The sequence below is a fragment of the Notolabrus celidotus genome, chromosome 8, assembly GCF_009762535.1.
Source record: "Notolabrus celidotus isolate fNotCel1 chromosome 8, fNotCel1.pri, whole genome shotgun sequence".
NCBI lineage: Eukaryota > Metazoa > Chordata > Actinopteri > Labriformes > Labridae > Notolabrus > Notolabrus celidotus.
In genome coordinates, this window is record NC_048279.1 from 25611748 (window position 1) to 25638123 (window position 26376).

General features: G+C 40.5%; 1 protein-coding gene and 1 long non-coding RNA gene across 9 annotated transcripts in view; one reads left to right on the forward strand and one right to left on the reverse strand.

The window, feature by feature from the left end:
* enox2 (ecto-NOX disulfide-thiol exchanger 2) overlaps positions 1–26376 on the reverse strand; it is a 168825-nt gene that overhangs the window by 21323 nt on the left and 121126 nt on the right. For all 8 annotated transcript variants that reach the window (XM_034689708.1, XM_034689705.1, XM_034689711.1 and 5 more), the window contains 5 exons: positions 21618–21773; positions 13343–13549; positions 9344–9577; positions 7854–8066; positions 3346–3452 (listed from right to left, as the gene is read on the reverse strand). In XM_034689708.1, the coding sequence (XP_034545599.1) occupies positions 3346–3452; positions 7854–8066; positions 9344–9577; positions 13343–13549; positions 21618–21773 (917 nt within the window). The remainder of the gene's footprint in view (positions 1–3345; positions 3453–7853; positions 8067–9343; positions 9578–13342; positions 13550–21617; positions 21774–26376) is intronic.
* LOC117817188 lies at positions 6042–7381 on the forward strand. Its single transcript, XR_004632102.1, has 2 exons — positions 6042–6242; positions 6443–7381. It is a non-coding gene; the product is annotated as an uncharacterized LOC117817188 (long non-coding RNA).

Here is a 26376-nt window from a genome sequence, read left to right on the forward strand (position 1 = left end):
GACTCTGCCTGCGAGCTGCAGCTTCTCAACACAGCTCGGCACCGCTCCGTATTTCAGCTGCAGGCTGAAGAATCAAACTGAATTTATAATGACTGAGATTGGCTGCCTGTTTGATGGTAAACAACCCCCGAGCAATTCCACTTTTCTCACTGACCACTGACTGTCTGCACTACTCACTACAGGTCTACTTAATGATCAATGTAAAAATAACCCTTCATAAGAAAAACAAGAGGCTGGATTTTGAATCAAATCACTAAAATAATCACTAAATGTGATGAAGTTTCTTATACTAGCACCCAGCTCTGCAACATTTAGCTCATTATTTTTTTCATTCTGACCCGCACACTGATTGTATGGTTTCACCTTCACAGCTTTCATTTAAAAAAAAAAAAAATTACATAAAACTCAAAGGCAGCATCTCCAGCTAAATAAGCTCAGTGTGCTTTAACGGGCCAGAGAGCCGAAGTAAACATGTCATTGGTGATGAAATTTGAGCATCGAGCAAGCCAAGACTTCCAAATATTTACTCAGTGGTTGCTGGTGATCAAAGCGAAGCTTTCTGGCAACTTTTGCATCAAGTTACCAAAAACATGACTCAAACAGTAAGATCGTCTTCTTCTCTGATTGTTTGATGAGCAAGCAGGCAGACTGCTATCAGGCTAGCCAAACAGCATAAATCATGACACGGTGTATCAAGGCTGCTCTCTTTGAGGACGACCTGGTAGAGGGTCAAATTTTAAGTTTGAACTTGCATTTATTGACGTCGACTAGCCTCTTATAGAATTAGCATCTGAAACAAGCAGAAAACACAACATAGACAGAAACAGTTATTTTTTTCACCCATCCAGTAGTCATAAGACCACATTAACATTTAAATGGAGTCTTGTTTCTGGTTCTTTCACTGCTAAGTGCTGCACTCTTTTCAGTAGTTTCATATCTTATATTTTGACTGCCGGTGTGTGTGGCCTACAGCTTCATTTCAGGGCTTTTTAGCAAAACAGCTGCCTGTGCTTCAGCTTCTGCAAGACGTGATGCTGAGCAAGTGAGAGTGGAAACAAAATAATGAACAGAAAAGGACACAACAGAACTGAGGAGGATTGCAGAGAGAGGCAATTGTCACTAATGTAAAAACTCTTCAAATGTATGCTGCCATTATATCTGCTGCCAAAATAACAGTATTGATAATGGTAGATGGTTGGTAGACATACTGAACTAAGAAAAACATTTATATTTATTATACATGAACACATAAATGGACTGTGTTTATATAGAGCTTTCTTTTCTGACCACTTTCTGACTTGCTTTTACATTACATGTCACATTCACCCATTCACTCCACATTCATACACTGAAGGGAGAGGCTTTAGTATTAACTAATCCCACTGACTGCTGGCACAGCTATTAGGGGCAGTTTTGAGGTTAAGTGTCTTGTCCAAAGGTGCTTCAGCATGGGGACAGGGGGAGCTGGGGTCGAATCCATAGATTGTATAAAATATGGATGTAGAATTGGTGACGTCACCCATCTGTTCCTGAACGCTGTTTTGAAGCCAATCGACGGAGGCAGCCATATTGGAAATGCGGAACTCAACCAGGCATAGTGTGACGTAAAGGGGAGGAGTTTGAGCCTCCTAGCCAATAGCTATGTGTTCCCGACAGGGAGTCACATCAGTCATGTCCTTATTTGGTCAAAAACTCGTAATCTTAATATCTTCTGAACCGTCATGTTAGAAAAAAATTCACCTCCCGTACAGTGTGTGATGATAGAGAAATTAGCTTCGTAGGGCCAAGCCGTTTTTTGAACCAGGCTGTAAACATGTTTATTAATCCTGCAAAGATCATCTTTTTCCCATTCATGTCTATGTGGTTTCCGGTGTTTCTGCAGCTAGCCTCAAGCGGATTCTTGATGAATTGCAGTTTATAACACTTCCGCATGGGCTTCATAGTTTGAGACCGGAAGTTGCCGCTTTGTCGAATCCCAGACCTTACGATTGAGTGACCACCACTGTATCACTGCCCCTCACATTGTGCATGTGGTGTCACTCTGATGTCAAGTAAGTCTCTTCTCACGGTAGATAGAGTTGAAAGTCACTGGAAGAAAGTTAAGTATCCTGAATTTTTCCAGTAAATGTAATCACTTTCTTTCTGAATGAAACATTCTCTAGAACAGTCCACCCACAGAGCTCTCTCTCACTTACATCTATGCTCATGCTATACTCCCTGATGCATGCAGTGTGTATATAACACTCTATAAAAGAAGCATGAGAGAGAATGGACAAATCCCAGAGGTCTGATGGAAACACTCTCTAATCCACATAATAGATCTTAATACTTCCCACTGCAGTGTACAAATAGACCAGAGTGTTTCCCACATGATCCTTAAGAGACCCTCGAGGTCTAAGTGAGGGAGACAACAATACAAAAAGGGTCTCTGCTGACGTCACACAACCCAGCATGTACTCAAGCACTGCTCACGAACATGCATCACTCAGCCTCCTTCTTACTCATCAAGTACATGTTAAAAACCTCAACACAAGCTAATAAGAGCATTATACATTCAAATACACAGCGGCTGAAAAGATGGATCATTATTTTCATGATTCTGCAGTAGATTCAAACATTAGTGCATTGGTTTTAGTCAGCAACACCTACCTTTAACATGATGTTTTTGTGCATGATGGTTCTGCTCATGCTGTGAGATTCAGTCATAAAACTGTGTGCATGTCTGACGTTTCTTAAACAGTATGCCTCTAACCTTTTGTTTTTATACTGAAGTACAAAGAAACTTACCAATCAGGTCTGATCATACATGGTCCACTAGACTCAGGACTGCGCTTCACTCTAGACTCTCCATTACAAACAACAAATAATCATTTCGATAACTACTATTCATTTTACAAATAGAAAAAAAAAAGTAAGAATACATCTGAAAACAAAACCGCTTCTGGGTTTAGATAGAACTTGCTTTTAGTTTCTAAATGTTCTTCTTTAGTTGGTTTGTGCAAGGGGAGAAGGTTTGTACGAATGTGTTCTGGACACCTGTTAAGATTGAAAACTCACCCAGCATCTTGTATCCAACTCACTGAGAGGCAGTAATGGAGGAAGGGAAGGAGGTAGGGGCAGAGGTTTGGACCAGTGTGTCTGTATCTCACACTTTGGAGCTCTTCCGCTTCCTGCCATCATTTGAAGTACTTACTGTAGCAAGAAATCTGCTCTGGAGACTTTATTTCACCAAATACTAAAAACCCAACAATCAGTATAGAGGGAGATAGGCATTGAAGAAGACTGAGGGAAGTTTGATTTGCCATAAATCACTTGGACATCCGAATGAAATCAAGGTCTACTAACCTCTGCTTGTTTGCGCCACATGTCCAGGTTCTTGCGCTGAGCTTTGGAGAAATGGTCCCATGCCTTTTGTTTGGAAGCAGCTTGGAATACAGACACAATCTGTTCGACTGTGGCGGGATGCAGGGAGGGACCAGAGACCATTCAGAGACAGAGAGAGAGAGAGGACAGGTGGGAAGGAGCAGGAGTGAGAAAGTGGAGTCAACTACGGATGTAAAGAACTGTGTGTGTGTGTGTGTGTGTGTGTGTGTGTGTGTGTGTGTGTGTGCGCACCTGTTTATATGTTCCCGTGCGTGTGATCTACTTACCTGATCACATCATCCCGTGACAATTCAGATGTATAAAACTAAAACTAACATACGTCTCCTGAAGCACATAACTTAGAAATGATGAAATGTTTAGAACGGAGTAAAGTCCTTTATAAATGAAGCTTTGCTTGTACTGACACTTTTTGCAGTTGGCTCTGCTGAAGTGATAAACACACAAAAAATCAACAACTTGAGGACAGACTGTGATGGAACTTGGTACGGACATAAAGGCTCCTCAGAGGAGGAATCCTAAAGACATGACCTAGCACAACCATGAAGCTGTCACTTGTGTTTTAAAATGTTCTTACAGCTTTTGTATGGATTGCCTATAAACTTGACAAATGTCCTTGTCAGGATAAATAATGTAGCCTCACAATCTCTTTAAACCTCAAACCCTTGTGTTATTTGTATTGACCTGACGCTTCTTTTAATGCTTTCTTGTAAAACAAATTGTAAGCCATACTTATGTCATTCTAATTAGCCTCATGTGAACTTTTTGTAGCAAATAATCACTTATACGTGTGCTGTGTATACAGTCAGTACAGACTCACAGAGCTGCCAGCATGGCTGCAGCTTTGTTTAGTTAAATATTTGTTGAAAAAGGACATTTTGCTAAGCAACTGGCAGCTTCCACAAATAACCCACTTGAAGTGTGCCACTGTTGACCGCTCAGCAGTTCCACAGCAGCAGAGGGAAAAAAGCCCAAGGACACCTTTTTAAAAGTAGCACAGTGATCCTCATAGGACTGAGGTTAACAAAATCTGATTCTTATTGTTTTTTACTTTAATGATAAGATATTGATTCATACAATCCCAAGATCAGTCTTTTAATATACTTCCTATTGGTGGCCCCAAGCCTTTAAGCAACAAGATCTGGCCACGTGAGAGGCCGGTACTTAAAAACAAACATGGCGGGATGCAGAGCTGCTCCACTGAAGACGCCGGCAAACTTAAAAGTACAAACCTTAAACACAAAGAAGAGCTGGACGACAGAAACACCACATGCAAGATGTGCAACATGGAGGTAAAACACTGTGGAAAACTTCAGATCTATGAAACAGTATAACAAAGCATCACCAAGATACACAATCTGCATAAACATACCACCTGAGGCAGACCTGACTGGCGAAGGCATTAACATTGAAGTTACCATCCAGCTCTCTGCGTGCCCAAAAAATAAGTGGGGCTGCTGCAACTTTCATGTGCAAGGAGAAAGAACCTTACAGCGTTTTTAAAAATGCTGGCATTCAAAGCCTCATTATTATACCCCAAACCACATAAACATTTGAGTTAAGTTGCCATCCCAAAAACTGAGCAGAGGTGAAACACAACTCGCAACTACAAAGCCTAAGGCTTGTTCTGACAGTGCATTGTGCATAAATGTTAAATGATGAATTAATCATTTGCACCAGAACTTAAAAGGATTAACTGACATGAAGACCAGTGAATGTTTACATTCACAAGAGAGATATACTGGATATCTATGCTTTACTGTTCTACAATGCAGTATAGATGCCAACATAAATAGCTGGGGTGTAACATTATCAACATCTGGCCAGTGAACAACACAGTGAACGTAGGAATGCAAGTGCATAGCAAAAAGAACAGCATGATATTTAGTATTGTGTTTTTAACATGTTACATGCAGTCTGAAGCAGTCTCATACGTTTTCTCAGTTAGACAGAACAGTCTACATGAGGTTGTTGGAAAAAAATGACTAATTTTGACAACTGTAGTGTGTTGGTCATCAAATTGAATACAAAGTACTTTCATGTTACTGCTTTGTGGTCAACCCTGAAAGTAAACCAATGTTAATAATGCACTCAGTTAGAAGACTTCTTGCACAATTAAAAGCATCAGTGCCCCGAGAACGTATTTCATATTGTAACATATTGATCTAGTAACTGAAATGTCCCTAAATGAATCGATATCGAATCGGATCGAATCAAATCAGCAATTAATTAAAATTTCATCGGGACCATGTGAATCAGAATCAAATGGATTCAAGCAATTAGTGGTGACATCCAGTCCCAGTTCCTGATGTACTTTCCTGATGTGGATCTTTTTTATTTTAAAAGGGAATAACTTTAAGTTTCACGCCCCAGCAGCTGTAACATTATAGAAAGGTAACACAAGATTGTCCTCTTAAAAAACACCTCAGCAAGCCAAGGTCTTTTTAGTTAGTTTCAAATATTAGGATAAAGGGGTACCTTAAACCTCCTCTTCTTTTCTTTTCTTTATTTTGTGTTGACTGGTTCTCCTGTGGGAAATTGGGATTGGGTTCGGTTGTAACTGGTTTTGTCTGACAATCTTATACGCATCCTGTGCCTGAGTTGCCACCCATGAAAGGGGCTTCGTCTTGTTAGTATGACGTCACCTGATTGAGGTGATGAGCTGCAGCTGGGAAGCAAAGAGGAGGCCAACAGATCAACACGAGGCTCAACCAGAGAGACGTCCGAAGACCCTTGGAGAACCGACAATGTTTTTAAACTTGCCCAACTAACTAAAAATAACTATTGAACTCAACGAAGAACTTTGGGCTCACCCCACGCATCCCATGCCGACCAGTATATCCAGGCGGACCGGCGCACAGGTGAGCTGATCCTTTTTCAGTTTCCCCAACTGAGAACCAGTCATCCCCTTCGTTCTTGTTTAATGCCACTGTTAATGTTAGGGCTTTTAATTGCATCCATACCTCTACTCTGAGAAGTCTGTAACACAAATTTCAACTCACCTTCATTGTATTGATAAAACTCCCCCTCCCCTAAAATCTCTTTATGTGTTGACATGTAGGTGGCCATGGAGAAGTGTATGGTGGTCTGTGTATCCCAGAGGTCCCTAATGAACACAGGCTGGAGTTGATATGACCACCAGCTAAGTGTGTGTGTTTTCAGAGTGCTGACAGACAGACCAGCGTGGGGATCGATAGCCCCTTACCAGCACCCTGTGATTTGACAGAGCAGATCGATGGAGGAGTCAGAGAAGAGAGGAAAGGGCACAGACAGACCTGCAGGACTTCTTCTACCCATCTATCAATTCATCTTTCCATTACATTTCAATCTATCTATAAGCAAGAAACTTTTTGTGATGTTGGTGAATTGACCTTCAAGGCGACATGTCCCATCAGGGACAGACCTGTGTGAATAGAAACTTAAAGGGTAGACAGAATGAATTGATTTGGTCTGGACAGGGAGTAAACTTGTTGAACCTTCTCCTCCAGGAGGCCAGTCTGAGTGACGTCATAAATATGATGAGCAATGTAGCAAGAGGAAGCAAAGTTAGGAATAGGAAAGTGTTTGCATAGGTTGAAATGATGGAGGATGGCAAACACGAGGACAGCAGCTCTTGCTCTCTCTCTCCCTTCATCCCTCCCTCCCTCCCTCCCTCTCTCTGCAAACACTTACAACCTTCTATATTCACCTTGTATGTCTTCTCCATGTAACATTTACCTCTTTAGTAATAAACCGCAGAGACAAGGTCTTCAACTTTGTGCTGGAGGGTGTTTACATTGTGTTTAGCATTGCATATGGTGTGATATGTGGAGACAAAGGGCCTCAGGCATCTGTGGAAACCAGAAGCTGCAAAGAAAGCTGCATGTTTTGCCTTTGGACGTACCCTAACTTAAAGCATGCATTTTACTGTACATGTCTGCCCTCCAGTGTGTTCCTGCGATAAATGTGTTTGGCTGCTTACTATTTTTATTGCAGACAAAATAAAAATACTCCACAGAAATCTCTGGCATCATTTTCGCTTTGATGTATAAGATAACTGTATCGCAGTAGAGAAAAAAAAACTAGCGATAGGAAAATCATGATAAGAAGAAAATAAACTTACCTTTAGGACCCCCACTCAAAACATTTACAAAGCATGAAACCTATGCATATATAATGTGTTATCCAGAGTGATTTTACAAACAAGGATCATATGCTCTGTGCATGATGTTATACTTACCTTTGTTCAGCAACAAGTTCTCCGGATATGAAAAGTCTTGACCAGAATCTAAACTGTAGTTGTGAATGCTCGGCTGTTTCCTGTCTTCCAACCTACAGTATGTCTATGTTTGTCTGGTCCTTTGACATGGACTTCAGACCTAGCCAACAGCATTTAATCCTCCTGCACATTAACTTCACAAAAACATATTCTAGAGCAACTTTTCAACAAGTTACCCATTCCCAGTGTGTGTGATTGAGAACATATGACTCACATTGACCCAGTATGCCAGCCAGAGCGGTCTTGAACTTGTCTTTGGCCTCCTCCATCTCCTTCTCGTGCTGACTCTTCTCGCCGCTCAGCCGGCGGATGTGGCCGTTGGACGACTGGATCATGGAGTAGAAGTTGTTGGCGTTCCTGCGGTTGACTTCGCCTCGTTCCAACCAGGTCAAGAGCACACGGACGGCTTCAGGAAACTTGCCGTCATCTGTTTAAGAGGTGTGAGCACAGAGAAAGGAAGAGTCAAGTTCCATACAAGTTAAATAAATCAATCCTCAACATTCCCGGTAAAGTAAGGAGGGTGAAAAAAGAAAAAGGCTGGACTAAAAATGTGTCAGGGGTGGGGGAGCCAGTGCTGTTGATAAGACAGAATCCTGTTATATAACATTTTAAATTGTATGAAGGCAAAAAACGCTGACTCAGGGTTTATGTAAGCAAGGTGACACTTCAAAATGATTACATCTTAGAACACAGGGGTCCAAAGGGAAGAAGGACAAGAGAACAAAAACACACTGGATAAAAGGAAATAAGTGAAGTGTCATTATCTTGACAGCAAAGAAAAACTTCATAGAGCTCAATGACACATCAGAGAGATGGAGAGAGGAGGACAAAGAGGGGATAAGAACCCTCAAGGAGTGGTCAGGGTAAACTATTCAGCTCCTGTCATCTGAAGGACGCAGTTAAGGGTGGGAACACAACAGGCAATGATAAGGGCTGAACCCCCTTTTCCCCTCTTGGGGAAAGATGGAGGGAAGAGTAAACCCTACATTTGCAGCAAATAGCCAGGATGTGAATTTTCACAGCAGCTCAAAGTCATTAGAAACAAACCCTTGGCTACCACAACATGGTGTCGGCTCTTTATACCCGGGCCAAGGAAGAAAGAGCTGAGAAAGACTGGAGCAGATGGAGGAGAGGCTGAAAGTCAGAGCCATTTTGTTAACGGGCAGCAGTGACTGAGACCTGGAAGTGTCATTGCTCATTAGTGGAACACGTTCATTCAGCCAGAAACCTGAGGGAAAGCTGGGAAGAGGGGGAAAAAAGTAGAAGATAAGAGAGAGCGTGTGCTGAGGGAAGAGTAAACTGATACAGAGTGTTTAACAGCCTGTGTAACCTCTCTGATAAACAAATCCCTGAATTTGTTCAAACATCAGAGAACAGCTTTGTTAGTTTTACCTGCTGCATTTTAAGACCATTCCCATGATGCCTCGGTTGTATTGTGTCTCCTGCCATTACACAAACAGCACTAGTCTTTCCTTATGCCCTCACATTGTAGTTTGCATGAGTACTCTAAATGTAACATGTTTGTTATTGTGAATGTCGTAGGGATGATTGAAAGAATACTTCTCCCCTTGTTCCCTCCAGAACTCATTTAATGCCTTCATAATAAAGTCCAGGAGTATAAGACCACAAGTCAAAGCTATTTGCACCATCACTTCAAGCATACATTACATTGCCTACGTCTTTTATTTTATCAGGTCTACTTACCTTTGATTTTGTCTGCCAGCTGCCCACACTCGTGCTCTGAGTAGTGAACGATAGGGGGAGGGGACGGCGGCCGGAGTCGATCCTCCTCCATCTTCCGTCGGTGTCTCTCCTCTCGGGCCATCATGCGCTGATGACACTCCCACTCATAGAGGTCGTCTCTGGCCTGGGCGAAGTCCACGTGGAGACGACCCGTGTCCTTTTTGTCCGTGCTGGAGCCCAAGCGGACACGATAACCTACGTGAGACAAAGGTGTAGATAAAGGATGTTTATACTTACAGAGGTAGAAAATTATCTGTCTGCTCGGTGAGTTCTGTGTCCTTTACACGCTGCATGTTCTGCAGGCAGCGGATGTCCTGTACTCCAAACAATAAATTCTCTTGAATCAAAGGTTCTTTATTTGAACGGCTCTAAGGATGACTCCCGTCTGTTGAAATATTTCAACAATTATTGGTTGATTGCAATTCAATTTTGAACAGACATTAATGGTGCTCAAAGGATGAATCCAACTAACTTTGATTGCTTTTTTTCCAATGCCTTCTGACTTTTCTCTTGCACAATCGGAGGGTGTACATTTTTGATTATCAGTCCACTGTCCTTGAACGTACTGGTGGATTCACACAGTCTTGTCATTTTTGTCCTAGTTTGAATTCCAAAGAAACAAACCTAAAATTTGTGACGTTCCCATCAGCTTCAACTGCTTTTTGTCTTTAGGGCTAAATAGCAAATGCTAGCGTACGATCTAAAAGAGAATCTAAAACTCTGCCTTGTCATTCTAAAGATACAAGCATACTGATGTTAGCATTAGCTTAAAGCTGCTGTTGGTAGTCACAGAGTAAACTTCTGTTCAGAGAGAGGGACTTCAATGTCAACATTATCCCTCGCAACCAGATTTCCTCTTAGCCCCCCAACACAGATCGGAGTGTGCAGTCATCATAGTGCCGGACTCATAACCAATTGGAGGACGCGGTAGGGGCCGCCCCTTAACCAATCAGGACAGATGATTGGAGATTAGCTATGATTGGTCCTTCATAACGGGAACGAGGGGAATAATAACATTGCTTGATACAAAGGCATTGGAAAACGCAGAGATTTTGCAATAGTCTCATATTACTCCACTTACAGATGAGTACCGATGGGTATTATGACCTTTTCTCCAAACCCAGCAGAAAAAAAGTAACGTTTTATACACTATTCGTACCAACAGCAGCTTTAAGCCGTAGCTGTGTCAAAGTATAGCTGCACAAAGCATCTGTGAAGAACACCTGCCATGGGACTGCAGATATAAATGAGCTTTAAGCTAACTCTGGCACAGTGCAATATTTATGTTGACTGTTTTTCAGAGCCCCTAGATAAATAAATAAAACAACAAAATGTGATGTCACTGGTTTATTCATATAGACTACTTTCTCCACTCTATGACTACCAACAAAGTCAAAGATCTTCCAGACCACTAATTAAGAAAATGAGACAAACAGTTGCATGAGAGAGACTTTACATATTTTAGATGCTAATAAAAACAAACCTGGAGATTTTAATTTGTTTTAATTTGTAAACTTAATAGACTTTGAAAAAAAGGACATGAGCTTCTCTTCATACATTCTTTGTGGGTAACTGTATTCAGACCACATGCAACACAAACCACTAATAAAGGTTTTTATTCCCACTCTACCTGTTGACCACCTTTCTCCTAACCAGGTCATTATCTACTGTGCTTTGTGGATCTCTGTACAGTAGCTGTAGATTTGTACAGTAGAGTCCAGAGAGCATGAATTCTTTGTCAATACACTGGAGGCACTAACGGGGGCCAATTACTTCTCTTATGGTACTGAAGGACTACCATATCCCTCATTACCCCTCTCCTCCCTACTTCTTCCCTCTTAACCTCCCACTTTCCTCTTCACTCAGTTTTCACTAATGGCTGGTTGTTGACGTGAAGTGAAATCAGGCCCATTTTATGGTTTAATTGGTCCGCAATGATAGCACAGTCTGTTCAGTGCAAGTGTTTGGGGTACCCATGTTGAGTGTGGGCTCTCTTCAGTCATAATAATGGTGCCCAATGTGATTCAATGGGAGAGAAAGCACACTGTTATTACAGGGAGAGGCAGACTTACAGTCCATGCCAGTGCAAACAGGAAAAGAAATGAGTGCAAGCTGCGGGCTCTCTATTTCAGTCTGCTCCCTCTGCTTCTGGCTCTGAATCTACAACTTTGCTTCAACATTTCATCCCTGTGTGCTGGCGGAGGTGGAGTGTGCATGTGTGTGTGTGTGCGTGTTAAATCATCTACTTAATAAATGGCCTCTGGTCTGACAGCTTGCTTTAACCTAATTGCACATGCATGAACACACTTACTTAATAACAACAGAAATGCTTCTAAATTAGCTGCTAAGTTAAACAGCTTTTTCAAGCAGGAATAAACTGAAGATATGCAGAAGGAGCGGCTGTGAAATGAAGAAATAATAAGCTGTTTTCACATGGACAGTAAATAAGATGGTTGTTTATATATTCTGCAGTCAAAGCCTTTAATAGTCCGTAGTGGATCTCATTCATTTCAACCTCACCGTGTTTACTCTGGAAAACTCAGCCTGATGAAGAGGTGAAACATGGAGGTTATTTTCGCCCATATTCAGTTCTTTTTTTCAAAATGTGATGTTTATAAAAAAGAAATGAACGCTTCTTTAATAATTTAACAATCCTTCTCACATCTTTTTTGTTCGGCGTGCTGGACGACTCTAAATAATATAATACCCATGAGCCTCTGCCCTTGTTGCTATGGAAAGGATACTGAACAGTTGTGAATTCAGCATGTTCAGTTTTGAAGATTCGGTCAAGTGTGGGCATGACTGATGCTGAGGTCTTTCAAAATGTGCAAAGATTTGAATTGTTTATAGAAAGCCAAAAGCATTTCTTTTGGTCGGGGCTGTGCGTTTCTTTTTTCTTTTTTGGTGAAGTCAGCAGAGGTCAAAGTAAGAAGACATCATTCTTACAGGTCTCAGTTTCAAGGTAATAAAGAGGCTGAGAAACATTTTCGTAAAAGCACACTTATAAGACCTGCAGTGGTACAGCAGTGCACATATGTTTGAACTCCTTTGATTAACACTCTGTGGATGGTTAAGTTCAAACTATCATGTATTTGAAGACTTAGAATACTTTATAGAGAAAGTGTTGTTTTGTTTTCATGGTGAGCTTTCAGGTTACCAATCCCTCTCTGTTTAAACCCTCATCTACGTTCGTGACCTTGCTTTAGTGACTGGCTGAATAAGATAACAGATACAAATGGCTGACATGAACTTCAGCCTTACACACAGAGTGAGAGGCTCAGACATCTGGAGGGAACTATGAGTAGAGCTGCTACTCCTTCGCATCCAAAAGAGCCAGTTGAGGTGTTCTAGGGCGTCTGATTATCATGTCTACTGGGTGGCTCAGTCTGGAGGTTTTCCAGGCACATCCGACTGGGAGGAGACCTCGGGGTAGGCCCAGAGCTCACTGGAGGGGTAATATAACCCATCTGGCCTGGGAGCGCCTCAGAATCCCCAAGGAGGAGCTGGAAAACATTGCTGTGGAGAGGGATTGCCTGCTGCCACCGTGACCCGACTACGGATAGGTGGAAGGAAATGAAATTATGAATGGTGTTAGTTTGTCCATCCGCCTGACAATAAAATTGTGCCTTAAAGTTATTCAGTTCTTCTAAGTTAAACCAGATGTTCCAAATTCTGCCTTTTGGGACATTGTGTGACTTTGCAAAATTAGGTATTAAATTGCAGTTTCCTTTTTTTTTTCTTTGCAAAACTCACAAAACTCATCACACATTCAGAGCTGCAGTAATATCACATAAGGATATTGTTTTTCCCATTGTTAATATTTTGAACTCTAATCGTTCTTTCTTTAGAGTTTTTGTGTCCACAGATTTCAAACTTTCTATCAAGGAGCCTCATGTTTTGATGCATGCGGGATAACTCAGATTCATAAACAGAGCTGGAGGATTTAAAGTGATATCTTACCTGACAGGAACATAGCCTTGTCCACAGTAAACACTTCAGCAAATCTGATATGGCAGAAGTTCTTCTTGCTTTTCCGTATGGCTGTGATTTCTCCACACTGTCCAAAGACCTCCACAATGAGCTGCTCTGTGGCATTCTCTGGGAGACCGCCGACAAACACGGTCTTGCACCCTGGGGGGCGATCTCTTGTGGCGGGAGGAGGAAGGTCTGTCAAAAAGTAGAAAAATAGAATCTTATTTATATTTTTATTTGCAAAAAAAATGAAAATCACTCTTTGAGAACACAGCCTGCAGTTGCATTCAGGTAGAGATGAGACAGCTGAAATACAAAGAAGTGCATGACCAGTGAAAGACCAGTAAAAGAAAGAGTGTTAACAAGGAAGATGAAGGAGAACACCATGATGAAGCATTTATAATACACAAAATGAAGGAGGGAACAACAACAATTACATAATATCTAGAGAGAAAATATGAAATATTTATATCTCAACAAGGATATAAGGTCAAACTTCATAATCAGGCTAGGAACAATAAAGGCCTGCAACATTTGAGTCATAAAAATAAGAATTTTATTGTATATATTGTTTTATTTTTTGAGAAAAAACAAGCACATTCTGGAGTTTGGAGCTGCAAAATCCATATAAGTAATGTTTTATGTCACGGTGCTTTTGACCTAAAAATGATAAAGCCTAATGCATGAATAATGATCACTATGAGCAATATGCTCAGATTGTGTTTTTTGTTAGATAACTGGTCATATCAAATTGTTTCATGCATGAGAATAAAATCCTTTCTGGCTGTAAAGTGAGTGTGACTCCTCTCACATGGAAGATCTCTTGCTCTGCAGAAATCACTTCTTTAACACAGATGAGTATGGATTGATCTAATCTCCAACAGATCAGACCTTTCAGCCATGATGAATGTGATGAGTCAGGTCTATATGGAGTGAACAGCTAATCAGTGGAGCGCTGAGGATGCTGTACGTCCAGATGTCTGCTAGAAAGGCCTTACTGATACACTTTACGACCTTACAGATATCAATACTGAGCTGAGGGTGAACCTGGTTTGATACCTGAGGTGAGTCAGGAGGGCCTGTTTGATCAGCTGAGAGTGGAGTCAATCTGACATCTCAGGTTCTCATTTCAGAGAGATCAAAACGATGTTAAGACATTCTCTCTGTGTTAAATAGGAAAGTAAAATATCTGGTATTGGATGTTCTGTTCGAGCAAAGACAGTCCACACGTTGTGACAGCTCTTATCCTTTGAATGCATTTATATCGTCAAAAACTAACTAAGAACTCTTAATATCCTCTGACATCTCTGAACTTCTCTCTGTGAGGAAAAAATATCTCTCTTTATTTCAAGTATCTAAGTAAGATCAAACTTGTCCTATATTTGGACTCTTTCTGCCCTTCAACCCTCCAATGTCTTTAGAAATTAAAGTTTCTAAGCAGTGAGAGAGAATATGACGATAGTACAAACATGTGACTTGAGGTTTCTCAGCAGGGTAGCTGGTCTCATTATAATGGACAAGCAGAAAAAGACAGAAAGGAAAAATGATGAGGTATCACGTCTGTACATTTGGTGCCAGCAGTCATATACTTCATAAAGAACTCCTGATAATGTGGTAATAAATAAACCATCAACTTGAACTACATATGTCTCAAAAACTAAATATTTGGTGGGATGTCAGACAGTGAAGAAATAAAAAGCCAGGCTCAGAGTTTTCCTAAGACTTAAAATATGCAGCCAATCAACTCTTAATCCTTCTGCTGTCAGAGCTCCTCACACTCTCATACTCTGAAAACTTACAACAACCTCCAATCTGAGTCCAAGCCAGCTCTGTCTCTTTCTTTAAACTTTCTCTCACAGAGTCCACCACTGTATACCCCTCCTGGCCCTCATCTTCTCCTCTTTAAATGTGCCTGCTAGAGCAAAATATTGACTGGCATTTCATTCCATGACCCTTCGAGCCGGCGGATTAAACAAGCTTTGAGTTGAGATGGGCAGAAAAACTGAAATAGGTGAGAGCAGAAAAAGCTTGCAACAGCAAGAAAGCGCTTTGTTGGCAGATCCAACAAAGAGTCCCAAATTATCTGACCTTTTCGGTCCATGAGTGGGAGATGGTGGTGACTGTGAGGACAGAGAAAGGAGAATGGGTGCAGTGCAGTGCAGCAGCAGCAGGAGATACATGAGGTGTCAAGCTGTAAATTGGATGAAAATGGTCACACCTTTGGAAAATAAAGTTTTGGATATATTTGGCTTCAGTTAGGTAAATTGTTTCGTAGCTGGAGACCGTTTGCTATATGCTCAGATGTCTGCCATGCTTATGGTAAGCAGATTAACATGTTATTCATCAGAATTATCCAAATGCACTATGATCCAAGTAATCTTAAATTTCATGATTGAATTACATTGAATACATGTAATGACATCATGCATAAAAGAAAATGTGAAAAGGTTTTATTACTTCATGTTAATAAGAGCAGGTGAGTCTGAAGCAGAGGGAACAGCAGGAATATCTCCACAGAACATGTGAGTGCTGCAGAGACTCAAATTTTAGAAAGTAATTTTTTTTTACCAAATTTGGACTTGGTGTGTGTCTGTGCGTGTCTGTGTGTGTCTGTGTGTGTCTGCGTGTGTGTGTCTGTGTGTGTCTGTGTGTGTCTGTGTGTGTCTGCATGCGTGCGTGCGTGCGTGCGTCCTGGACGGATACCTCAAGGGTGATCATTTTAAAATGCAGACAGGGAAGCTGAGAGGAGAGAGAGGTAGATGAGGGTGAGCATGATTCATGGAGGAAAATGGCACCAGATAGTGGCAGGTAATGAAAAAAGTTGCATGTGTTTAAAAGCTAACAAAGTTGGATCCAATAATAACAATAAAACAAACAAACAACCCAAAAAATAATAATAATAATGATAATTGTAATAATTATATTAATAATACTAACATTCATATTAATGATAATAATAATAGTACTACTACTACTACAATATATAAATAATAATAATAATAATAATAATAATAATGATAATACTACTACTACCAGTACTACTACTACTATTACTACAACAATAATAATAATATTAGTAATTATAATAATGACAATGATAATAATAATAATAATAATTATATTACTACTACTACTTCTATGACTACTACTACTACTAATAATAACTTTTTTATATAGCACTTTTCTTAATTAAGTTACAAAGTGCTTCAAAACAAAAATGCAGAATAATAAAAAAACAGATAAAAATAGTTATGTTAGTAAAGATGAGAAAAAAGGACATCAGAAGAAAGAAAAAAAGCCATGGATTAAGGATTCAGAAAAGCTTTCCAACATAAGAGGGTTTTGAGAGATAATTTAAAAGAAGCTAAGGTTGGGCGTGATTCCAGCCTGCGGCCCCTTTCTCTCATGTCCCTCTCCAACTCTCTCTCCCAGTTTCCTGCTCTATCCACTGTCCTATTCTCTCTACTTAAAGGTTTTGTTAACCCATTAAGATCTAAAACGCCTGCTAAAAACGCCTTTAAAAACCTAAGCATAAATTTTACACAACCTCTGAAAACCTGAAGATTTTCTGGGAAAAAATCTGAGCTGTCAAATTTCACTAAAACCTTTATGTCTCAGCCTCTAGAGCAGATAGAAACATGAAATGAAAACCATTTGATAGTTGATTCATTGATTGTATAATAACGTTGCTCACAAGCCTTGTTCTGACATGTTCCTTGGTCTGACATGGAGGCCTCTGTACAGAAAACACACAGGCTGATTCTCAGTCCAGCTGTGTCCCAGGGGAACTTCCTGTGTGGCCACCTGTTCCCACAGGTCATCACCATCCATCACTCTGAATGGATAAACACTTTTTTTATTGTTCGATGGGACGCCACAGGGCAGAGGCTTCTGTTATAAAAAAAGATTAACTACATTTACGCACACTGGAGTGAACATGCTTGGATCATTCACCTCTTTCATGGACACACTGATTAATACATGGAGGAACATGGCGATAACTTTGTCAGGTATAAACACATTTCAATCAAAAAAATAATAATCACCAGCTAGGAATATTCCATTAATGTGCATATTAGCATCCTTCATCATTTGACCCAGTTTGTATTTATGTAAGAGAGGAAGACGCAACAGAGTTTGATTATGAAAGGACCAAATGTTGAGCGAAAGTCTTGCAAATCATTAGCAATAAAAAAAGTTTGTACACCACTTAAGCGCTCAGGAAGGCATCGAAGAGGGTAAAATGGCAAAGAGGGGATAAGTGAAGCAACATGAAAAGTGCCTGATGAAGATGTACCCTGACTGTAATGGTTATTCTGAGTGAGAAGATGAAGGAAGAGGAGGAGAGCCTCAGAGCTGCAGGGTTGCTCAGTTACAGGTCAGTGAGAGGGGATGATGCATGTGGCGTCAGGATCAGTGAGAGCAGCTTGAAGGTGAGGTCTGCTTGTGATAGACAACCTCACTACCTCGCTGCAAATGCTTTGCCAGAAACCCTTTTACAGCACTAGTCTCAAAACCATCTGTACCCCCAAATACCGCTAAGTCAAAGCAATGGAGGATTGTACCTCTGATTAGGGGTGTAAATTGATACGATTTTATCAATGTCAATGCTATTGTTGATTCTGCTTATCAATCCAATTCCTTATCAATTCTCCTAACGTGCCTGAGTATTTTTTTGAGGAGAAAAAAAGTTGTTCTACACAGTCTTCCGCACCAAAAGGAACCATTTTATTTTTTCCAAAATTATGTCTGCACAAAACTGAACATTAACATATTCAACTTGAACACACTGAATAATAGGTTGACCTCATTCTCGGCTGCGTGAGTCCGGACGTGGCCCCTCAAGCCTGAAAGAAAAGACTTTGAATTTGAAGAGGAAAAACGGTTTTCCTCAGGGGGTCATCGCAGAGGTATTTTACCCGCTCTCTGTGCCTCATTTCCAGCCACGTGAGTCCAGACATGGACCCTCGAGCCTGAGGGAAAGTGTCCCGACTCCGACAGGGGAGAGGTAGGCGGAGGTTCGCCTCCCCGACGCGAACATGTTCACATGGAACCCTTCTCCACTTCGGCCCGACGCGAACCCCAAGCTTTGAGGCCGAGTCGACAAATGCTTCAGCATATTTGAGGTATTTGCACCTAGGAGTTCTGCGTTGCCGATTGTGTGATGTGATGCAACGTGACGTGACGTGATGTCATGCTTGGAACTGAATCGTTAAGAAGAATCGATAACATTTGAGGTGTACAATTCCAATGAAATTGATCAATTGGAACCGGTTCTAAGTCGGATCCGGTTTTCAATTCCCACCCCTACCTCTTATATCACAACATTGTGGCTCAACAGAGAAGAAATCCTGAATATCTTCTCCATCCCACACTGGCAATTATGTTGAGGGAGGCTAAATGCGGAGAATTAGCTAACTATTGGGTGACAGATTACTAGTTAAACTTAAAAAAAAACAAAACAAAAAAAAAAAATGGCTAAATTACTTTGGATAAACAGTCTAATCATGAGGGAAATGAACCTTACATTAAATATCAAACATATGCTTCAGTTGCAGATATTTTCTAACATTTTCTTCTTCTCTGAAAAGATTCTTCTTCTATTTCAAACATCACTGTCTTGCATCCAAAAAGCCTTTTTGACAGAATGCAGCATGAAATAATGATTTCCCTCAATCATTAATGTCCCCTCTCATCTCATCTCCTCTCAGCTCTATCCTCCGGTGATATGACACATCTTTAGTGAGACAGATGATAAAACAATCCTGAAATATACTTTATCACTTCACAACCAAGTTTTTCCTTTTTAATGTGAAAGGCCTGGAAGACTTTTTCAACTCAGGAGCTTAGTGCAACCAAAAACTCACTAACTCCTTTGTAGGTGTCTATTTGAAGGCGTGATTGTGTAGGGTTTCTTCTAAATCTGTGGTATGGTTAAAAACCTAGGAAGAAGTATTTTATCTATCCATAAAGCATCACTTTCTGCAGGTCTGGGTTCAACTACGTGAAGAGACGGATTCCAGAAATCCTCTCTTTAGCCATGTCCTGCAGCTCCTTGAGGGGAATCCTGAGGCATTGTAATTCTTGGAGGGATATATGGTTCCTGCAGCATTTTCTGAGTCTGCTTGAGTCTCTCCTTCAAGATGAATGAGCCTGCTACCCCTCCACTTAGAGCTGTCCAGAAGACATCCTGAGGAGAAGCTTGATCCTTGCTCCGTTACATGTTACGAGGCAGCAGTTCTACTACAACACACTCTCTGGAAACCGAAACTCTTGACTGTGTCCCTGAGGAAATGTGGGCCTTTTGCAAACCCCATCTAGATTGAGTGGGAGGTGCTATGCTGCAGAAAACAAAGCTGAAGGCAAAATGTCCCGCCTGGATTGTAAGCCCTAACAATCCACAGCAGACACCGGTGGTCACGGCCTTTTTAGGTCAACATAACTGCCCTCAAAGCAAAGATGAGACCCTGAGGTAACAGACATCTAGAAATGCTGTTCATGTAAATCTAGTAGACATAAATGGGACAATAAGCCCCACAGATTTATTTTAGTGCGTCACCTGGGATCAATTCTTCTTTAGAGACTCCCCCAGGAGCTGCTTGTCCCGACAAAACCCCTCCCAGGGTTTAGTGGCTTAAGTGTACGATGCAGAGCTGAAGCTTGTGGAGTGACTTGACTTTCATGAGAAAAATCAGGCACAGCATTTTACCTCAGATGTCTGCCTCATGCAAAAACTTGGCTTAAAGATTAACTTTTTTGTGTGGCACTGAAAAAGTGACAAGTAAGATCTCAAGGAGAGATTGAGATCACAAAAAGAGTGAAGACTTACCAGGAAAGAGTGAAAAGGAAGAGCTGAGAGATGTGTAAAGTAAATAAGATGACAGACATGTGCTCATTCACACTGAAGATCCAAACAACTTCATATTTTGAGGCACATATAATCTTAGAGAGGGTTTTAAAAAGTGAGGTACATTTTCCAACCCAAGTAAGCTGTACTGAGCCACGTGCATTCAGGGGAAAAGTTATGCTTGTGGCACGGAGTGGTTGTGACAGGCTCTAAAGTTGGAGGGTAAAATCTTGACAAGCTGATCCCTCACACAGCCTCAGGGTTTATATGTGCACAGAGTACTGAGTTGGTCTCTCTCGACTGACGCCAGGCTGGAGAGATTCTTCTAGGTGAAGTTAAACTTTTAATCAGCTTTCCCCTCCGCACCATATTGTGACAGTGATGGTTTATACTGAGCCACAGGGCGTACCATTGCTTAACACAATCACTTTTGAATAGTTTTATAGGTGTGGTAAAAGTATTTGTCTTAGAAAATGCAGAGTGTGTTTTGTTTTGTGAAAGGATCGTAAACTCCCAAACGCTGCTGCAGTGAGAAGCTTTTGTTTCTTTCCTGCTTGAAGATGACATGTGAGACTTGTGTGAATAGAGTCCCTGAGGCTGAAACTTTTCTGCTGCGTGAAATCTGAAAAAGTGAAGGTGGGATCAATCAGAGCGTGCCCCCCACTGATTCTGTTCGCACTCTAGATAATTGGATGTTGGAGGTGAGATAAATATAAACAACAGTGTGTGCAGCACAACCACAGACAGATTACACAAAGTGACTTGCCCTGAGGTTTTCCTGGTTGTTGTGATGGTGTTAATGTGCTATAAGATGTAGATGTGGTAAAACGGAAGAGGTTCATGATTTGGTAGGAAGAGGAAGAGGACAGAAAAATGAAGGAGGAACAGATTCAAAACTTTTGCTCAAACATTGTTATTGACAGTTACCTTATTTTCAATATTGAGCCAGAACGAAACTCTATAGAGTAACTCTTTAACCTGACATTTCTGTTGATTTCAGATCAGTAAATAAAAAGAAAGTATTCTTTTTTTTAAGTTATATTTTTGGCCCTTTTGCCTTCATTGACAGGACAGCTAAAGAACCGGCGACCTCTGCAAAGACGACTATAGCCTCTATTCGTGGGGCGCTTAGACCGCTAGGCCAACAGCGCCCCAATCATTAGACCATCATTTGTGGAGTTTAAAAGGATGTTATGGTTTTAAAGCCTGTATATTCTACCTTTTTTTTATTTCCACACTGACAGTTTCGAAATCAATCCTGCTTCAATGTGATTGGTCAACGCTAGTCAGACACTGAACAGAACCCAAGACACTTCCACTGCCCTAAATCTTGTCCCACTCCTGCATATTCTGGATCCACATGCTGATATCTGTTTATAGAGATTAGCGCAGGATTAGCATGATATTATGACTTACTGGGGTTGGGAGGGAACAGGGTGCAGCTCTTGCAGTGGATGATCTCTTTGATGAGTGGGATGTCTTGGGAGAGGGGAGCTGGTACCATACCGAGGCCGGGCATCATGGGATTCAGAGGGCTGAGACCAGCCATCAAACCCAGGTTGGGATCAAAGTCTGGAGGAAGCAGGAGAGAAATACAAATGAGATCACATGAAAGAAGTAACACCTCACAGTAAAAACTTCTTTCCAGAAGCTAAACTTCAGCGGGGCATCATTTACTTAATCTTTCAAATATCATTTCCCTCTGTTTACTTATTCACTGAGCGATTCCTCTGTCAACACCAGTGACACACAAGCAGCCAGCAGAAAATGGAAAACAGCCATTCATGAATAAAACATGGTGTAAACAACATGCATATTTTAAGAAGTTTTTAGTGAGACACTTACTCTGTCACTCCTGTTGCTTGAATCATGACCTTATAGATAATAGTCGCAGTTGGATCTGAGCCGACAGAGTAGCTTTATATGTAATGCTGATTTAGGCTACAGCTCTGGCAACCTCATACACATGTTCTATTATGAGCACATGCATCCTAGGAGGACGCTTTTTGAAATGGAAATGAGGCGCCTCTTCAGTGTGTGCATCAACGTCACCTACAGAGGATTTGGAGTTGGCAATTATGCTGCAGGGTGTGCAATGTTTTTACACCTGCTTATATGCATGCAGGAGCAGTGCTTCCAAAAACACATTCCTCAGTGGAGATTACACATACACTGTTATGTAGCAGACATGTAACAAAATCAATCTGACAAGCCCGGAGCAGATTCTACAGAAGGTGTTATTGCTGACTGAAAGACTAAATTAATGATTTTTGAGTCATGAAATGCATAAATGGACAAGTGATTTAAGTACAGAAGACAGCTCAGCCATAAATTACAAATGCCCATTCCAGATTGACACTATGCATGTCTATGGCTATTGCTGAAGTTGTAATTTGCAGTCATGTTTTCCTAGTTTTAAATACCCCATTTAAAAACATGAGGAAGGAAGGTCAACAAAAACACCCTAAGTCAAAAACATATCACTGAATGACTTACTTCTGGAAAGTTTGTGTTCCAATTTGAGGGGGTAAACTTAATTCCAGGGCCAGGGAGTATGTGTTTAACATGTTTCTTCAGCCTTCACCAGCTTGCTTCTCCAATTTTCCAATTTTCAGCAGTTTAATGTTCAAGGATTTCATCATTCTTTTTAATAAAACCTGAATTTGGGTCAGATGGTCTTTGCAGTTGGTATCAGCTGAACATTCAGTTGCTAATAGCAACCACTGCTGGCCCACTTCTTTATCAGTTTGACTGACAATGTTACATCCTCCATTACGTCTGATTTGCTGCCAAGCAAATATCGACAGGCGGTATTTTTTATTTATTTTTACCTCAAATGACTATGTTGGAGGGTTATCTGTAGGTTAAGTGTTGCATATTTCATATTTCCAGGCAGCAGCAGCATCCATGATGAGTCTCAGTGCAGCTATTCCCCTGCTTTTCTAGCCCCTGGAAAAATATGTGAAGCTAATTATAATACTAAGTGACTGTTAAATATTTATTAGGACATATGTTGTTACCTGATGTTAATGATGATGTTAATTCTCTTTAACCTAGTGTGTTTGTTGTATGTTTAGTTTTAGATACAGTTTTAAAAAAGTTACTGTGTTAGATTTAGTTACAGGGAGTCAATGTTGAACTTTCATTGATGCTAACATCTTTCTTCCTATAGCATCAAGTGCAATCAGATCATTTGACATCTAATTTATGCTTCTGTGATGTGAAGTTCTTTTTCCCCACACAAGTTATAAAACGTTATATTTCCTTTACTCATGAAATCTTGAGGTTTGTAATCCCTTAGTTATTTCTCCAAAAGATAGATGCAGAGGCGGAAAAACACCAAAACAAGCATGGCGAGCACTCCAGAAGAACCTGCGCCAGAACACTACACATATGATACAGATAGGAGGAGGCAACCGTTGAGGTGTTGCAGCTGCATTTACAACAGCATGTCTCTGAATGGTACATTACAGTTTGAGTGTTACTCCTACTTTCTTGCCTTCTGTGTTTAACGGGGCTTGTTTTTGAAGCAGTCAGGGTGAAGTGGTTTGGACAGAGACACAAATTAGCCAAAAGTGTAGTCGGTGCATTGTTAAAAATAAAAAAGAAGCCACTGTTTTCTTTGGTCCTCCAGTGGTGGGACAAAATAGACGTGTGTTGGTTTTGCAACCAACAACAGTGCAATTGGCCTGGTTCTGACCTTTTACATCTCGACTCTGCAACACTGAAGCAAAACCACATAGCATAAAGGAAGAAACGCTTGAAGAGTTGGAGTGGGAGTGGTTTTGCATGCATACCTAAGCAAATCACCACAGGAGCCAATTCAAACAGCCTGGTAGAGGCTATGTTTTCCCAGTATGTGGTCTACAGGAATAATGTTTTCCACATCCTCAGGGTTGCTAAGCTGTAGAATGACTAAAGTATGTACAGTATATATATATATATATATATATATATATATATATATATATATATATATATATATATATATATATATGTAGGCAAGGAAAAAGGTATGATATGTCATTATACAGAACCTTTAGTGTTTATTCAATGTGTGAATGCTGACTACAGGAGTTGACAAAGACGTATAAATATTGACGCTTTGGACAACAAATTAAACTTTCCCTAGATGTTAAAATGCTATTGTTATGCCTGTGTTATACCATCCATTAGAAGTTGACTGTTAAATATCCTCAAACAGAGAATAGCTCAGCAAACACTGTGAAAGTACCTTTTCAATTTTCATTCCATCTATTTTCAATTGCAATAAATCCAGTAAAGGAGGACTAACACCTAATATCCTGAAGTACACCCCATTAACTGGAAATCTTTAGCACATATTTTTGTAAGTGATTGCCTCTATATCTACTGTAAATGGGGAAAATGAATTAATCGAATGACACACAGTAGAAGAGATTCAAGAAATATGCATAGTGCTCAAGATTCAGAATAGGTCCCTGGAGCCAAAGAGGGTGCGATAAAGATGCGAGACGATAAAACCGAGTGAAGGGCAAAAATGAGGAAAGAGGAGCAGAAGCCAGATGGAGAGCAGAAAACAGAGTGATAAAAATGCGCTGGGCAAACATTGATTAAGAATGGATGGATTGCGAGACACTGTTTTCTTCTGCTCATTGAGATGAAGGAAAAGATGACAGACAACAGGAAGGAAGATAAGAAAGAGAGGGTGGAAGGGATGGCTTTAGACAGAGTATACAAACCAAGAATAAATTTTGCTTTGTTGGAGGGACTAATCTCTATGGAAATCATACTCCATGTTCTGTCAACTCTCTTGTGTTCCACTGTTTAAAAAAAGTGAATACTGTTGAGTTGATATGTTGAATATAGATCCAAGGCAAACTAGATTTCAGCTCATATGGAGGAAACTATCTGATTATATCACGTCATCACGGCATGTGTAATCTCACAGCAGTGTTGCTCATGTTCCATCTGGGATGTGTATTGTGGGGAGTGTGTGTGTGTGTGTGTCTCCCCACCTATATATTTATCTTTTTTCATTACGGGCCCGAGACCTGAAGCAAGCATGAAGCAGAGCTTGAGTAATAAAGGAGATTATTTGTTTCTCCCCAGGGTGTCTCAGCTCCACCAGACTTCTCTCATCTCCAGTTTTCACAGCGTGGCTTGAGGATATGTTTCATTACTTTCGACGATTAAGCCCTCTTTTCTTGATCATGACTTATTACAGTACACTCTACATAGACAGAGATAAAAACATTCATCATACTGGTACACATCATCTGGTTTAAATATTTATGTTGTTTTCTGAGGGTTCACAACTGCAACTTAGAAGGGGTAAAGTCTAAAGGTGCATTTCGACCAAGAGTTCTGGGGTCTTTTAGCCCCCAGAACTACTTTACCCTGAACTAAAAGGTTCCTCTGCCCTCATTGTTGTCTGCGTTTTCGATTGTGGGCTGAAGTCCCGGGGAGATTGTGCAAATCAGGCCAGTGACGTATGGAGAAAAAAATATTAAATAATGTTTTCGAAATCTTAATAAAAACTAAACTAGTATGCATTCCCAGGAACTCCCTCTGTGTTTCAACAACTGTGTTAACTCCACAAACACCGTTACGTTCAACCGAAAGTCCCAGGACCTTTGAAAAGTACTACCCCCCAAGCAGGGGCTTTTCAGGGGGGAGATTGTCTACCCCTGAACTAAATCTAGACCATGGTTCCTCCGGTCGAAATGCACATAGTTCAGGGGTAAAGTACCTGCAGTCGAAAAAAAGCCTTCATATTTTATTTTAATTTAATTTATTTTTACTTTATTTTATTATATTATATTATATTTTACCCTTGCCATTGCTATTATTATTGTTATTATATTTTTTTAACTATGTTAGTACATTGTTTTATTCCCCTGTCCTGTGTTGTAAGCTGTTGTAACAAAAGAATTTCCCCCAACGGGGGACAAATAAAGTATATCCTATCTCTTATCTTATCTTAAAAGTAAAAGTTCTGTACAACAAAACTCACACTGATTTGTCATGAAACTTAATTAATATTAAAATGAACATTACAACAGTCAGCAGCCCAGCCAACAACAATAAGATAGGATGCACCTCTTTGGATCGGTTCCAGCAAACCTAAGAGACTGCCCCGTAAAAACAAAAGACTTTATGGCGCTGTGTGGGTGTAGAATTGAATGAGGTAGTT